Consider the following 16,451-nt stretch of genomic DNA (forward strand, 5'->3'; position numbering starts at 1 on the left):
AATTAACTATAGAATTTATTTCCTATCTCTTTTCGTAATGGAAGTCTCCCTGGCTGGGTAAGCAAGGAATGAAGGCAGCACAACAAACTTGGCGTGTACAGGAGGTACTAATCATATGGGTAAGGATGGTAATTTTCTTCACCCTGTATTTAAACGGGTAACCTTACATAACTATATGTATTTTAAAACTTTAATAAAATCTATGAACATACCTTTGAGGTAGAAAGAATTACTTGCTAACATAAGTTTTAGCCATAGGGGAATTAACGGTACGTGATTTCAGAAATCAACCCAAGAATTAGAAAGGACTAACGGTTTTTTGTCATACCTATTATATCATCTGCCATTCTCTATCTTCTTTATGGGAAAATCAGGTCTGCGTTCCTTAATTTAATCGTTAGTGACAACAGACCAATGTTTACGAAAAAAATGTAGATATCTTTTTTGAGAAAGAGGACAGACATACATTTATTATTTTAATGAGTTTGATAACAAATGGTATTTATTATTCACATACCCCCTTTTCACTTTTACCCACAATATCCATCACCCCCCAAAAACCAAACTGTAATACTTACTAGACTGTACAACAGCTTGAGTCTGTGCAGAAGTACCTGACGCTATGTTAGTCAATGCCCATGCAGCTTCAAATTGTAATGAAGGACTGTAATGAAATAATTTTACAGTAATAAGTTGAAACATGATTTGCAGACTATTTTATGGTTCATTTCAGTATTACCAGCTGTGTCCACTCTGAGACACTCCACATTTAAGCAGTGTCAGTGAGCTAGAAGTTTTAAAGAAACCCTCTAAGCCAGGAATTTCAGAGGAAAAGCTGTAAGAAAAAAAAGATTTTACATTCTATGACCTTTTGTAAACCACCCAGTATTCTGTCTTCATATTAGTAATAAAAAAAAATAAAAGCAGTAATACTTGTTGAGGCACATACCAACCGGTGAAGCTGACTGCTACTCTATTCAACTACTTATCTCCTGTATGAAAGGTTTCTACCACCCTTGTCATAAAACTTAATTATTCCTCTCTAATGGATAACAGAGACTCCTTCAAATCCAACTGATCCAAACACCATTCATATTTAGTGTAGAAAGTGCAACTGTCTTGCTGCGATCAGTGGATCTCAATAAATTAATCATGTCTGACCATAACTAATAAAAACTTCACCCTTCTAACATTACATCCCTAATCAAGTGTAAGCTGGCACACTGCGATAAAGACAGTTTTCTGCTCCATCACAGACAGAGGAAAGATCTGGCATCAAGATCAAAAGACAGCATCATACCTGCATTAAAACTGACTTATTAAATGCAGACAAAATTAGCTACAGATATTATGAAAGCTGGGGGAACATCTCTTCCAAGACGTCTGTCAACTGTTGTCTATGCCAACAGCAGTTTAGTAAAACAGTTTGTACGAAGACTGCTGTTGAAGCAAATGCTAAAGGTCAAGGACTTGTAGAAGCTATAAAAGACTTCACAGGTTATGGTGAAGGTTAGCAAACAGTAAGGTGTCTGGCTTTGGGAGGAGCAGAGAAAATTTACTGTTAGGTGACTATTTTTCATTTCCATGCTTTTTTGGTTCTTTATCAATTATGTTTTATATATAGCCACAGCACCTGCTTCCTTTAAGCTTTTTTTTTTTTTTTTTTCCATTAGTTTTCAAAGCATTTTAAGGTTTTACTGGAGATGGGACTGGAAAAGAATTAGATAGGAGAGTCCAAGATGTAGATAATGTAAATATCTAAAATGTAAATAAGAATTTGTAAAAACAAATAGTAGCTGCCAGCAGCCTCCTATAACCCTTCACATTCTAGGATCAAATGCATTAAACTTCTAGTTTTAGGTTGGTCCTTCTTTTCTTCCTCTTCTGATAAGCTTTCTGTTATAACATGAACAACAGCTTTAACAACCTGTTATACAAAGTCTTTGCAGAGTTTAGCTCTACTAAATATTGTATAGCAATCACAATCAAAAGGACTGTTTAAGATGATGTTGAGTTCAATTTCAAAAGGCTTATTAAACATTTACAAAGTTAAATCATACAAAAACTAGACAGAAAATTCAAATTAAAAGAATTCTTACAGCACTGAACCATTTACTTCTAGAGCAGACAGGAATTCATGACCCATTTTAAAATGCTATTCCAATTTAAACATTATTGCCAGCTGCCTTCTAAGCAACTGTTTTGCTAAACAAGCTAGAAACAAAGATACTCACGCTTCATGTTTTAGCAGCCACCAAATTATACCCAAAATGCCAATTTGCATTTCTGAAGTTTCTAGCTCTCATGGCTGCAGAAATAACCTTGAAAATGAAAATACTGCAAATACACTTATGGCTGCCTGCAACCAAAGACAGACTAAAACATTTACCTCAAATGTGTTAATCTCCATCTATCTGAATAAGAGGCTCATGGATTGTGGAATATGGCATTTTTCTGACATGTCATTAAATTCTTACAACTACATTCTCAATGTTCTCTGCTTCCTTTACTGAAGCTCTTGTTTTTCAACAGAGAATCACAACAGACCACATGCTCACTGTGTGGTACCATCACATGGGGGAGCAGCACAGAGCCAGAAAGAAACCCACCTTGCAATGAGAATGAAAGAAGCGAGAAACTTAAGCCAATAACCTTAATGAAAAAGATGACGAGTATTCTGGCAAAGAGAAGAGCCCTGTTCACAACCAGGCATGTTCTCTGCCTTCACATAAATATACACAGTAAGTCTGAGACAGGTTTCTTAAAAAAAAGTCTGGAATATTCAAAACGAATGAGGAATTTAGTAAGGTTTTCTCCATTAGCCAATTTGCTTGTGCAAGCTGTAAAAAATAAAAGGACATTTCAGCGGCAGAATAAGTACTCCTGGAGAATGTATGGTTTACCATCATGGAATGTGATCCACTGTGTAAGATTATATGGTGTTATGAATCCTCAGCATCAACTGAAATAATGAAATGATTTTTTGGATGCAGATTTTCAGTAACGGTGAACATTTTAAAAAGTATACTTACTTATCATCCCTTTCTAGGCATTTTACCAGAATTGGTAAAATTCCCGATTTTATTAAGTCATCAATAGGTGGATTTCTGTCACTGGATAGGAGTTTTCTGTAAAATTAAATGTAAAAATAAAATAAGTAACTTTCAACATAAAAAATGTGTAGGAAATACATTTCTGTACCTTTATTTGTTTTTACCTTGCAGCTTGGACAGCACTCAGTTGGATCACTGGGTTGTCACTTGTGGCGTTCTGAAAAAAACAGGTAACGGTAAAAACTAAGAATTCACAGAACACAAAATAATAACAACAACAATAATAATTATTTAAATGTAACATACCTGCAGTATAGCTTCTAGTGTTACGTTTTGCTTGAAAAGAAAAAAAAAAAAAACGCTTTAGTAATTTTGTTGCTAAATTATATTCTTTGTAAACATTTAATACAAACTAATTTTAACAGTGTATCAGTTCAAAATTTTGCTTTCAAATACCTGCAAGACTTCCAGTGTGGAAGTGAAAACAGAATACATTGTTTTGAGACATCACCAAAGTTTTAATAATAATTCCAGAATCAAGGAACTTACTGCTTTGAAGTCAGCATCAACATCAGAATCTTCTAAACTTTCTTCTTGGGGAACGTTTCTTTTTTTCAAAAGATGTTCATCTCTTTTGTTCTGTAAAGGAATGATGAAAAATAAAAACACTTAATGCTTATTAGTACAGGGTGACGATATAATGGCCTCTGTCAAAATAAGAGTTTAGGTAAGACTGCTTTTTTTTAAAAGGCATTTGTAACTGTAACTGCAAATAGAATTTGCAGTATTTCAGCTGTAAGAATCTAGCAGCTTGCTAATTGCAGACAGAACTATGACCCTCCATAACATTTGAATGAATCAAAACTTAACAGTCTGGGGATCAATTTGCTAAAAAACATTTACAATATACAGATCTGCATGACACGAACATTTAGTCACACCTAACAGAAATTATTTTCCAGAGCAAGATTAGTTTTCACCTGAATCTGCTTCAAAGTTCTCTGGTTACATGTATTTTCACCTTGTGTGCAAAGCAGCATTCTCCATGTGCACTGACACTTGTAGCATTTCCCACTCCCACTCTTAGTCTAATCTCTGACTTAAAATAAAGCACCCTCCCCAGAATTAGCTCCTTCAAGGCATTACTGGGGAAAAAATTACCTTCTCAGTGGTAGAGTACCCATGTAATATTTCTACCTTGCTTAGATTAGAATATTTGAACACTTAAAGCCCTAATTTAAAAAGAAAGGCATCAAATAATCAATTGAAACTGTATCCAAATGCACTTCTTTACAAATTTAAAATGTCTTAAAAGTATTATTCCAAAAGCATGAACTGGTCTTTTCTAACTTTAGACTTTATCTTTTGCTTGGTATGTCAAGAGGTACAATCAAAGACAGAAAAGGCAAGGAAGATAATGATGCAGCATGTATATCTGACACCCTTTTGTGGGTTTGTGTTTGTTTGGTTTTTTTTAATAAGTACATTAAGATTTCAATCTCTAATAAAGCAAAACATTGAAAAGGTGTAACAAACACCTATAACACCTAAAACAAATCTATTATACTAGCAAGGAAAGGCAGGCTTTTCAGTCACCAAACAATTATCTGATAACCAGATAGTACAGATTATAGAGACTGTATTATATCATACCTTGCTTATAATATACAAAAAAACCTCTAAACATAATCACATTTTGAAGGAGTCCCCAATATTTTATTTTATTATATTTTAGAAAAAACAGCAAACTCAGATCCAAAATTTCTGGGAGTTGCTTAGTTTTTCAACATTTTAAAAAGACTTAAAAAAAAAAAAACCAAACTTTTCCATCCTCACTTTGAAAGACTAGCAAACAATATTTTAAGATTTTTTTTTCAGATTAGAGAATGTTAAAGCAATAAACAAGCACCACAATTAAGTAACCCTTTAACGCAAAAGACAACATTCCACAAACTGAACATAGTTGAAGTTTTGTCAAGCCTAAGTACAGAAACTAAATACTAAAAGTGGGCATGAGATCACCCAGATTAGCTACAGCAGCCTCTCCAGAGCTGTGCCATGAGCACATGCATACAGGCAAGCACTAAAGACATTTTGTTGTCAGGTGTTTTTAGAGAGAAGGAAGATGGAAACGAGCAGGCAGTTAAATGCTGAGAAAATATTGTTATGCAGACAAACTGCGCCAGGCAGGTACACAGTGATGGATGGATTCACCATAAAGACCTATCATGTATTTTTCTTATTTTTCCACACCAAGTACTTGGCCCTGCCATTTAAAGCAGGGCAAACATCATTCAACATAGCAAACATAATTCAACCCCAGTCAATCTGGCTTTGCTCAAGTACAGTTCCTTTTCCTATTGCTGGTCTAAACCATAGCCTATACTTTGGCAACCGCAGGGGCGGGACCCCATTTCCAGAAGCCTTCTCCATCACCATGTCAGTTTTTCTCCCCAGTGCACTCCTACTATAGATATCCACCTGCGAAAGGAGCAGCTCCTTCCTGCCTCGGATGAAGGGTTCCCACAGGATCAGCTGTGGTGTTGTGCCAAAATAAATCAATACTAGGAAAAGGGATTGAAGCTGGAGACGGTCCTGATGTCTTCAGTCAACTGTCCTCTTCCTACCCAGAGGTATCATCACAAATCATGGTGGTGAGCGAGTCTACACATGCGTGAATGTACAGGGACACGTATGTAGTTATGAGGGTGGCAGACACCAGTCCAGCAGAAATTCCCTGTCTTCAGAAAAGGTGGAGCCTGAAGGAACTGGGGTCTTACTGCAGAACCAACACCACTGTCTGCTGGAGCAAGTTAAATGTTTCATATTAAATCATTTACTGGGAAGGGCTGAGTTTCTTTGTCACTATCAGCAAACTACTGTGGTACAAGTCAGGGTTTTCCAATTCTGTTCCTTCTAAAATATTTGCCTGGATTTTCTACATGTCATGCTCAGAAAATTCAGGGGAAGAGCTTTGCAGGGTCTTTCTAAAATACATTTGATGTAAGAACTGTTATCCACACTTAGTCACCTCATGATATCTACTTATTTCTCAACCAAATAATTTGGTACCAGTGGTGCTCAACTGTGTGTTTTGCAACACCTTACAATACAAAGAAGTGATCCTTTATTTTAAATTTCTGTAAAAAAAGCCTTTTAGATGCCTCTTGAAAATCCTTTGATTCAAAACATGATGAAATACCTAGAATAGTCACGGATTTTGCAAATGAACTATTTTTATTGAACTTTCTGAAAAGAAAATTCTAGTCAGGAAATGTCACATTATCTCATTTGTTATTTTCAGGTATCTTCTGACAGTAAAAAAAAGATAAAGCTTTTTAAGAGCTCTAACAGCATATTCTCCCATTTCGGTATTTCACACCACCACGTTAGTAGGTTACTGAATCTTCTGACCTTAAGGAACCGCCTCCATATTTGGAGATAGGAACTGGTACACTGCCACTCCATGTTGCTTCCCACAAAAGCATCTGCATTGGCACAGAATGGATGCACCTCAGAGAGCTTCAACCAAAATCCCTCAAAATGCAAAGGGTATGCAAGAGCCATGTAAAGTCATATCACTTCACTGCTATTTTAAGTGGAAACTTAAAATAAAGTCAAAGCCCTCTCGGTTGTGTTGACATTAAATAGGTGGCATCCATTCAGTACAAAGATCACACTATTAAAATGGATAAGAATATTCAATAATCACAGACATGGGGGCTGCATCTACCATGCATGTTACTTCCACCCTCAATACTTTCCCTCCCAAAAAGACATTAACCACAAACAGTTGAAACCACATCATGTATTTTCTAGCTTGAAAGATCTAGAAGGTTTTAGATGCAAAAAACAAAGTCACACTTCAACAACTGTGGTACTGAATATGAATGCATATCCCTCTGTAGAGACGTGTGTCTTTTCAACATATATAAGTACATTATTCTGAGGGATCAGTGTTTGTCAGAGTTGTGCTTCTGCTAGAGGGCTATGGTGCCCAGTTACTCCAGAAAGCAAGAATGAAAATTATCTTGAGATCCTCTCTCAAACATCCTGAAATACCAGGATGGCAGCAGCTGGAATATAGAGAATACAGCTGGAACAAAGCAAGAGTCCCACTGTGGGTGATTGAACAGCATCCTCACAGAATGGCAGGAAAGACCTGCATGGCCTTCAGCAACCAAACGGCTGAAAAATCACCTTCCACAAACATCAGGCAGTAAGTGTAGAGCACGCCAGTGGACAAAACACTCGATTATTCCATTCCACTTTACCTGAAGAACTTCAGAAAGACTACGCGCCTGCAATCATTATTTGATACACTCTTCATGTTTATTCACAATGTGTGTGCTTCTATACACATCTAAGTACCGTTAGCTGAAATAATTTGGTTGAATAGTATTTAGAGGGGCAAGCACAAATTCTCTCTGCTTGTGGCCACAAAATGGGTAGTGAACACATTTCTTTTTAAGTACATAGTATGAATAGTACATAGTACTACTCACAAAAAGCTCCATTTACCTGGAGAAGAGTCCAATGAACCCCTAGACGAACACACACTGAAGGACTGTTCTCCTAATGGCAACAGTAGGCCGAGAGGTGAAATAAAACGGAGCTCCAAATAACTGTTCTGTGGCTATCAGGAATAAAGGCATCCCACTAGGAGGCCACCGATGGTGAAGATGGTAACAAAGGAATGACATTTCAAACTCTGGTCCATCAAACATACATAATCTAGGATTAAATTCCACTATGGTGCGTTGACAAGAGGAAAACTGCATCAGACTAATTAGAAATCTTAGCATAGTAAGGATGACCATAAGACACACCATAACTGAGCTAACCAAGAGCCCACTTATCTCCCATTCCATCAAGCAAGTTAATAGTTCCTTAGAGAGCCTTTTATACCTGCATTCACAACTATCCAATTCCTTTGGCAACATGAGTACGCCTAAGAGAATGCTTCCTAATGTTAATGTTAACCAAAATAAGTATGAGTAAGCATGTATATTCTAATGCCAAAATATTCTACACTCCTTAAGAGACAGAACTGAATTTCATAGGACATAATTGACCACAAGTTGATGCTGGAATTTCTGTGAATGCAGGCAACATCTTCAGGCTGTCAGTCATATGGTGCAATGGGCTCCAGAAAAAATGACCTCAGCCAGGGAAAGTAAGAGTGAGCAAGAATGTTCCTGCAGCTACTCACTGTTTGCAGATGGTTGGGCTGAAAAACAACTGTCAAGAACATACACAGAGCTTCCACAGCAGCCTGAAGCAGACAGGCCAGTACTTGTTGGGAAGCACTACAAATTTCTTATTAGGGAAAAGCAATTCTTATTAGCATTTTTTATAAAGTCAAAGTGTCCAAGGAACTTTCTAGTTCTAAAAAGCAGCTCTAAGGCTATTTGAAACAGCTCTGTCCATTTGCAAAAGCATCCAATTCCTGGACAGCTAAGCCACTGTATACAGTAATTTGACAGATTCCCCTGCATAAGGCAAAAGAACGTGATTTGCAGCTTGGCATGACCTTAAAATGCTTGCAATTTGTCACACTGTAACAAACTCAAAACTTCTTACCTAAATCATAGCAGCAGCCTCTTCTGCAGGCTTCTGTGGTGACAATGAAGACAAACAAGCATACCTGGATATAGCTGTCCTGTTCAAAGACTGGCAAGAGAGCACTTTCAAAGGGTGAGGCATCACGGAATCACGGAATTGTCAGAGTTGGAAGGGACCTCTAGAGATCATGAGTCCAACTCCCCTGCTAAAGCAGGAATGCCTACAGCACATTACTCAGGACTGCATCCAGGTGGGTCTTGAAGATCTCCAGAGAAGGGGACTCCACGACCCCCCTGGGCAGCCTGTTCCAGGGCTCCGTTACCCTCACCGTAAAAAAGTTTTTTCTCATATTTGAATGGAACTTTCTATGTTCCAGCTTGAGCCCATTGCCCCTTGTCCTATCGCTGGAAACCACTGAAAAGAGTCTGGCTCCAACATCCTTCAACCCACCCTTTAGATACTTACAAACATAAATAAGGTCTCCCCTCAGTCTTCGCTCGTCCAGGCTAAAGAGCCCCAGCTCCTTGAGCCTTTCCTCGTAAGGGAGGTGCTCCAATCCCTTAATCATCTTTGTTGCCAGACTGTAATCCCTGATGAAGGGTCACCAACAAAACTAAGCAGCTCTCCTTCAGAAGGGAAGATTCTCAACCACTGCCTGAACCACAGGTGCTATACACAATAACATTTCAAAGTTTATGAACAGCAGCTGACTGCTGGTTATAAGCTTGTCAACATACTGGTAGAGATGCCCCTTCAACAGGTTTCTGTTTGAACAAAAGGCATGCAGACATACATGCCAGGGTAAAAATGCCAAATGGTTAGAACCAATAGTAATGATGCCAGGAGTGCACTTTCTTGCTTAGCATGATGGACTGGTTAAGAGTTTTTGATGACAAAGACTCATAGTTTGCTTCACCGACAGTGGGAAGATCAGGCTGCATGAACAGTAAATACGCAAATCCTGCAGATCCCAGGATTCAAAAAAAATATCCCCATCAAAGCAAACATGTTTCAAAGACAACATGATCAGCAGAAGACAACTCCTTGTGGGCAAAGAGGATGCCCATTAAACTATGTGCTGCATTCCACTTCGTACTATAGGACACAGCCAATAGGATACTCTAATGGATCTGTGAAAGGTGTTAAATGTAATTTTATACAACTTTTCAGCATTTAACATATGGCAAAACTCCAAGAAGTGTCTCAACTTCATTGAAAAGCTTCAAGATCAAAAGAGAAAATTAATAAACAAGAACATCTTTGCCCCCAGGTAACAAACACCATTATAAAACGCTTCTTCAGGTCAGAGAAAGTTTTAGGAACTCAGTGGCTAGTAGGAAGGAGCTTTTTTGGCACAAAAGTTAAGGTGTTTAAGTCTCCTGTGGACAAAGAACAGAACTTCAAGAACACCTCAACATTAGGAACTGGAGTGCCAGCCAGCATTAGCTATGCTTGCAGATGACAAGAAGAGCTCTTTCCTCTGCTCTTATATCCTAGAAAGACTAAAGTATCAGGCCAGTGATGGAGGTAGATTCAGGTTGTCTTGACATTGCTTTAAAGCTACCATTGTTGTGACAGACTGAGCTGAACTTCTAGGTTTCACTTACACACGCTCTCCATTTTTGTTTTTTGGGGGGTGAGAGCACCTGTCACAGTCCATCATAAGAAAAAAAAAATGCCTACCACCCCAGCCTCATTGTGGTAAAGTGATGCTCTGAAAATGTCTACTGAATATCCTCTCAATAAAAATTTTCTTAGGTGGGCTATCTAGCCTGAGTTAATTTCTAGTAACAGCTCTTGGAAATGAACCTGGGGAAAGATACAATTTCTTTAATGTCTGGAAAAGGACCATTAGTTGGCTCTACTCACTGTCTTAGAACTCATTAATGCCTACAGAGATTTTAAAAAAAACCAACCCAAACTGTAAACCTGTATAAAGGCTGAACAAGTCAATCTGATGATCCTGTAATCAACGGATGTCAAAATTATATCCTACGTGCTCAGTGAACTAGGTCCCTTGCATCCAAAGGTGATCAAACAGATTCCAAGACTGTTCTTCAGATAAAGAGCACAGCTACAGATAGACAGTTAGAAGACAAAGGTGACTTTTCAACATTTGAGTTCTGCTGACTTCCCTTTGTGAGAAGAGACAGCAGCCACAATGTTCCTGTTTGGCTGGTGCACATCCTTCTCAGAAGATGAGCAGGTTGATGAAAAATAAGTAGATGCATGTGTGTGCACCAGTGTGTGGCCCAAAATTCCCAAGCACAGACTGCAAAGATTGAGGCCTGTTAAGTTAGGCAAAAAGCATGCCCTTACTAAAAGGGACTCAAGCAAGGCTCCAAGGAACCTTTTTCATAGCCCTTTTCAATTTAGTCTCCAAAAGAATACATTGAGAATATAATCTTCCCCCCAGCGTCTTTTCTTTGAAGAATCAATCAAGGCAGGGTAGATGCAAGGTCTCACCCAAGAATTTGTGCTACAAACACTGGGCAGAGAAGGCTTTCTAGAAGAGCATGCTAATAGTTCTTCAGCCTCCCTGTGATTGCAGATGTTTCTTTGAAGCTGGTAGACTTATGCCTAAAAAAAAATTTGTACTTTATGGTGAATGAAAGCTATGTATTCCCATTGAACTGGAAAAGATGTATAACTGAACCAAGTTTTACTATCCCGAACCTGAAAATGTGGATTATTTTTTCCCTTTTGTATTCTCAAAGTTCCTGAGAATCAGAAAAAGATTTTCCCCACCCTAGCTCTCCCAGCAAGATGGAGACAGGCTCCTACTTTATTTCATAGAATCGTCAGGTTGAAAGGGATCTTTAAGACTGAGTCCAACCATTAACCTAACACTGCCAAACCCATCACTAAACTGTGTTGCTGAGCATGATATCTACCTGTCTTTTAAATACCTCCAGGGATGATGATTCCACCACTTCCCTGGGCAGCCTGTTCCAATGTTTGATAACCCTTTCTGTGAAGAACTTTGTCCTAATATCCAATCTAAACCTCCTCTGTGCAACATGAGGCCATTTCTTCTTGTCCTATCACTTGTTCATTGGGAGAAGAAATCAACCTCCACCTTGTTACAGCCTCCTTTCAAGCAGTTGTAGACAGCAATAAAGTCTCCCCCTCAGCCTCCTTTTCTCCAGGCTAAACAACCCCAGTTCCCTCAGTTCCTCCTCAGAAGACTTGTGCTCTACAGCCCTCATCAGCTTCGTAACTACTGTAGACATAAGTAATCTTACATAAGAAAGATCAGAACAGGAACAAGTACATTATGCCCAAGAAGTGGGTAAAAACCACATATGCTCATGGCTCCATAATTCACCACTTGTTTAGCAAATAATTGCTTTGCCTTGCGTCAAACTTAATTGGCAATTAGAGCTTTCATGAGCTCATGTCTACGAGCTCTCAGAGGCAGCCGAGTTTGCCAAGAAAGTAAAAAATAAACCGTGTTTGAGAACCTGGAAGTTCTTAGGATTCCAGTTAGCAGGCCTTAAAGAAGTCCAGGATCCTCTGTTTCTGCTGAGGTTAGGAGTATTAAGGCTTCCTTTGAAGGGTGGCACCTAACTCAAGGACCATAGCATTGACCCAGCTAAGGACTACCTCAAGCACACAAGCAGCCTAAGTGAAGCACCTAGAACAAAAGGCCCTCTGGCAGCAATGGAGTTACAGACTTCATTTAGGTATGGAACCTTAAAACTGAATCCTAACCATTAGTCACCCAACCTACTCCCCTTTAGAATGAGACTAATCAGCTAGGTTAGCCAATTAATTCCAGGCTCTCTGTTGCTAACAGAGCTGCCTTTGGGTTTCTGTGATGCTGAAATTAAGCGACAAACATTCTAAATCAGACTTCACCGAGACACTATACTGAGAAGTTTAAATTCTAAATCCTGAGACAGTCTCCATCACCAAAACTCACATCGTTATCTTGTCTGTCTGGAAAGAGATATGGCTATGTTTTAACCTCTTTGGCTATGCTGTTAGTTCAGCAGTGGGCCTGAGACAAAGACCATCTTTCCAGAAGTATAGTAGGTCCATCCCCAAAATGCATAAAACACATGTTCAGCAAGGCCAATACGGAATCAGAAAAGGGCACCTGACCATCAGGAGTGTCATCTGACTGGCTCTCTGTGCCAAAAGCCATGCCTCCGCCAGGGTTCTGCCAGATGACTGCTACCCTTTTATGTCAGAGATAGCTTTGTTAGCTCAATTCCTAATCACATCTTAGGTGACTGGGAAAAGAAAAACAAAAATAAAAAAGGGGGGGGAAGTGAAGTTTGCTCCTGAATAAGAGCTGTGGTGTGAAGATAGTGAAGAGATAATATCTTCTTGAAACGTAGAAGGTGTTGCAAATGCACCTTGATATCTGTAATCTCAAAAGAATAAACACCTCACACGAATGCATGCAGAAATTGTTTACTACCGTTCAAAGCCGTGATTTTTTTTATTTATTCCATCTTACAAGACAAGAGATGTAAGCGACTTCATCAGATCCATTCATTTAATATTTATACAAAAGTTGATTCAAAAGACAAACCCATGACTATGTAGTGCTTTAACTGTACGGATCAAGAATATGCTCAATTTGCCTGTTTTCTTCAGAAACCAGGTGCACACTCAGTGTGAGTATAGCTGGGGTAAAAGGAAGATACCCCTTTATTTTGAAGAGGCACTGGTGGATTACAAAGGTCGTATCAACACAAACATTTCCTGAATTTGGCATACTCACACCAGTGTTAGCCATAAAGCTGAAGACTGAAGCAATGAAGCAATGATCTTAACTGCTTATCCTTCCCACTGTTGGAGCTTAATAAAATACATCCCTTTACATTTCAGTCCTAATTCTGTGCCAGAAGTAATGGCCTCACACCTACCACAGAGTTCCCACAGCAAACCAGTTCCCACAAGCACCAGCTCAGTTGCTGCAAACCGACAACTCAGACACATGCAGAATCTCTTATTAAAGTAGATTTCTTCTGGTCTCTCTGCAGGGGAAGATGTTCAGCAAACACTCCAGCAGAACATAACTTCCTGCGTTTAAGAGTTCTGCAGCTGCTGTTCACTCTTGATTTACAGCCTGACCTACATCCAGCGCTAAGGCTTCTCTAAGTGTGTAACTGATCTGTGCATGTGCAGTTTTCAGTGAGAAGTCACTAGCAGCTCATAAGCTTCCTCTTCCTCATTTTCACTCACATATTACTGGCACACACAAGATCCCTTCCACACACACTCCTCCCTTGTCTTAAGCACGTAACTTGCTCCCCACCGTGCTTCTCTAATAAAATGGCTTTGAAATTGTGACCTGTTACAAAAACCAATTATGAGAATTAAATTAAAATTCTCACTTTGCACTGCAAAGGTTTCTCCAAAGACTGCACTGAAACACTTGCATGCAGTCTCTATTTATCCAGATGCATGAGGACATGCTGCATTAGCTAAGCCATCTTTTCCAGCACCGCTTTGCTGGCAGGCATAGGCTGCCCAACTGCTACAAATTACTCTTCCCAGAGTGAATTTCACAGTTCATCGGTGAGTTTTACACTCAGTTCTGATCAGAGAGGGCCTCTGACAGCATAAACTTCAACTGCTGATAATTCAGGTATCAAAATTAATTAACAAAATCTCATTTTAAGCAAAAATTAGCCAATTTCATTTTTCATCTGATACCTGCCATTGTATGTAAAAGTAGCTTTCTCCACACCTTGGTCACCTGCCAGTACTGATGAGGCCCATAGCCAGCTTAAGCTGGCTACACATTCAGACATTTTCAGCTAGTTTCTTTGATTAGGAAAATATGAGAGCATTAAACAATTTTTAGATGACACATCATGCTCATGTAAGTATTAAAATTGGGTTTTTTTTCTAGTCATCTGGGTCCAATTAGGTGTCTTCAACTAATTCTTAGTCTCAGGATGAATCTTACAAATATTTATTCTTGATATTGTAATGAGATACAAAATTTTATCTACAAGACCTGAAAAAAAGAAAAGGAAAAGTCTCTTTTTTTAAGAAGAGCAGAAAGATCAAGAAAATATTAGCACAAGATTTTTGTTAGGTCCTACACAATCAGTTTATAAGTGCAGACAAAATTTCTCAAAACAAGTAAAGCTCATTTCTATCTACAAACACTTCACCTTAATTCTAGCAAGGCTTTTGTCTTCTCTTGGTTTGCAACCAATGGAAAAAAACCCGAAAATTTAGGTGAAACTGGGTGGGTGTGCACTTCTAAGCAAGCCTCACTCAGGCTGTAAATGATTCAACTGGCAAACTGGAGATACGCATCAAATGGGAGTCCCAAAGGGGATTGGTCTGCATCTAGAATATTGGAAGCACAGACTTCAACCAAGTCATTAATGAAAATATTAGAAAACGTGGGTGATACCAAGGTAGGGAGGCCCCGAAGCATACTTGGGAACAGAATGGTAATTCAAGTTAAGGAAGTCTGGAAAAAGCAGATGCAATTCAAAAGACAAGAAGCAATCCTATTTAAAACTTCTACATTTATTTAACTATGCAAATAGAGAACATAAACAACTACCCTTGACTTGCAGTACTATAGAAAGTGTCCGGGTATAACGGATAACAAATCAATTGCAAGTCAACAACATACTCAACATGATTAGGAATACTTGTTAAGAATTGTTTTTTCACTGTCCCATTAAAACCTCAGCTGTGGCCTGCATCCTTCCACATTTCCAGAAAGACACAGGCAATTTGGATCTGAGGAGCAGCAACAAGTCAAAATCTAGGAAAATGTTCAAGGAAAGGATGAAGAACTGATCTTGTCTCAACAGGATAAAACTAAAGGGGCCAGCATCAGTCTTCAAATACACTGAAGGTATTCAAAGGCAGATAAAAGTTTACCCCTTCTCTTTACACACATAGCCCAAGAGTAGTTTAGCTTGTGGAAATGTCCTCTGGCAGCAAACCTTTAAGGTGCTTCAAAAGGTTGTTAGAAATGTTATGAATGACAAGGGTTTAACAAATCCTGTGTTTAGGCAAAGCACTGAACTAGATCACCCCTCATGGTCATGATCTTCACAGCTGTATTGGTATTTACCCAATATAACCAAAATCAGACCCTAAAATTAACTCCCCTCTACAGCACAGAAGTATTAATTTCCAGAAAACAAAATAAAAGAACATGCACGCTTTCTAAATGCTAAAACTCTCCCTTTTCCCATTTGGAGGCTTTAAAACATTCAAACAGCTGACAGCTTCACTGTAATAATATGAGAACTGGTACAGCATCTGAATATGGATTATTTCCAAGTGATACACTGGAGTAAAGCAGTAGGATTCTGCTGTACTGAGCTAAAGGATTTGGAGAGTAAAACTACCATTAGAATCCACAGTTAGTTATCTACAAACTTACAACGCTTTTATATAAGTTTGGGGTCATAAAGCAAAGCTTATGGTAAAATATTTAGCAAAGACACCGAAGTATTATTAGCGAAGTACCACAGTTGACAAACAAAAGCAGACTCACCTTCCGCAATTCAATTGTAACTTCATTTCTGTGTCTTCTCATAGTCTGTAAATAAAGAATAAGAAAGATTTTTATGTAAAGAAAGAAGTGTTTTGTTTTGGAATCAGCTGTTTCTAGGTCAAAAGTGTAGCTATTCATAAAAAAGATAAGGAAAACAGCGTGCGCAATTTATGACTCGTGCACCTTGCTAAGAAAGGCTGAGTGGGTTTTTGAGTGGGTTTTTTTAGTTATTTTTTTTTTCCAAGATTACACACCTTACAGAAAGCTTTGTTATAAGCCACAATAAGTATCCCAAAGGCAGAAAACATTGATTTCTTCATAGTTTCCCTGTAATGACT

General features: G+C 38.5%; 1 protein-coding gene across 1 annotated transcript in view; it reads right to left on the bottom strand.

The window, feature by feature from the left end:
• KPNA3 (karyopherin alpha 3 (importin alpha 4)) overlaps positions 1 to 16,155 on the bottom strand; it is a 32,072-nt gene extending 15,917 nt beyond the window's left edge. Inside the window, exons 1-6 of the mRNA XM_014966009.1 lie at positions 16,114 to 16,155; positions 3,603 to 3,692; positions 3,360 to 3,389; positions 3,218 to 3,270; positions 3,033 to 3,128; positions 579 to 664 (exon numbers count right to left, since the gene is read on the bottom strand). Coding sequence (XP_014821495.1) covers positions 579 to 664; positions 3,033 to 3,128; positions 3,218 to 3,270; positions 3,360 to 3,389; positions 3,603 to 3,692; positions 16,114 to 16,155 — 397 coding nt within the window. The remainder of the gene's footprint in view (positions 1 to 578; positions 665 to 3,032; positions 3,129 to 3,217; positions 3,271 to 3,359; positions 3,390 to 3,602; positions 3,693 to 16,113) is intronic.
• Positions 16,156 to 16,451: the final 296 nt, after the last annotated feature.

Source organism: Calidris pugnax, unplaced genomic scaffold (assembly GCF_001431845.1).
Source record: "Calidris pugnax isolate Ruff unplaced genomic scaffold, ASM143184v1 scaffold20, whole genome shotgun sequence".
NCBI lineage: Eukaryota > Metazoa > Chordata > Aves > Charadriiformes > Scolopacidae > Calidris > Calidris pugnax.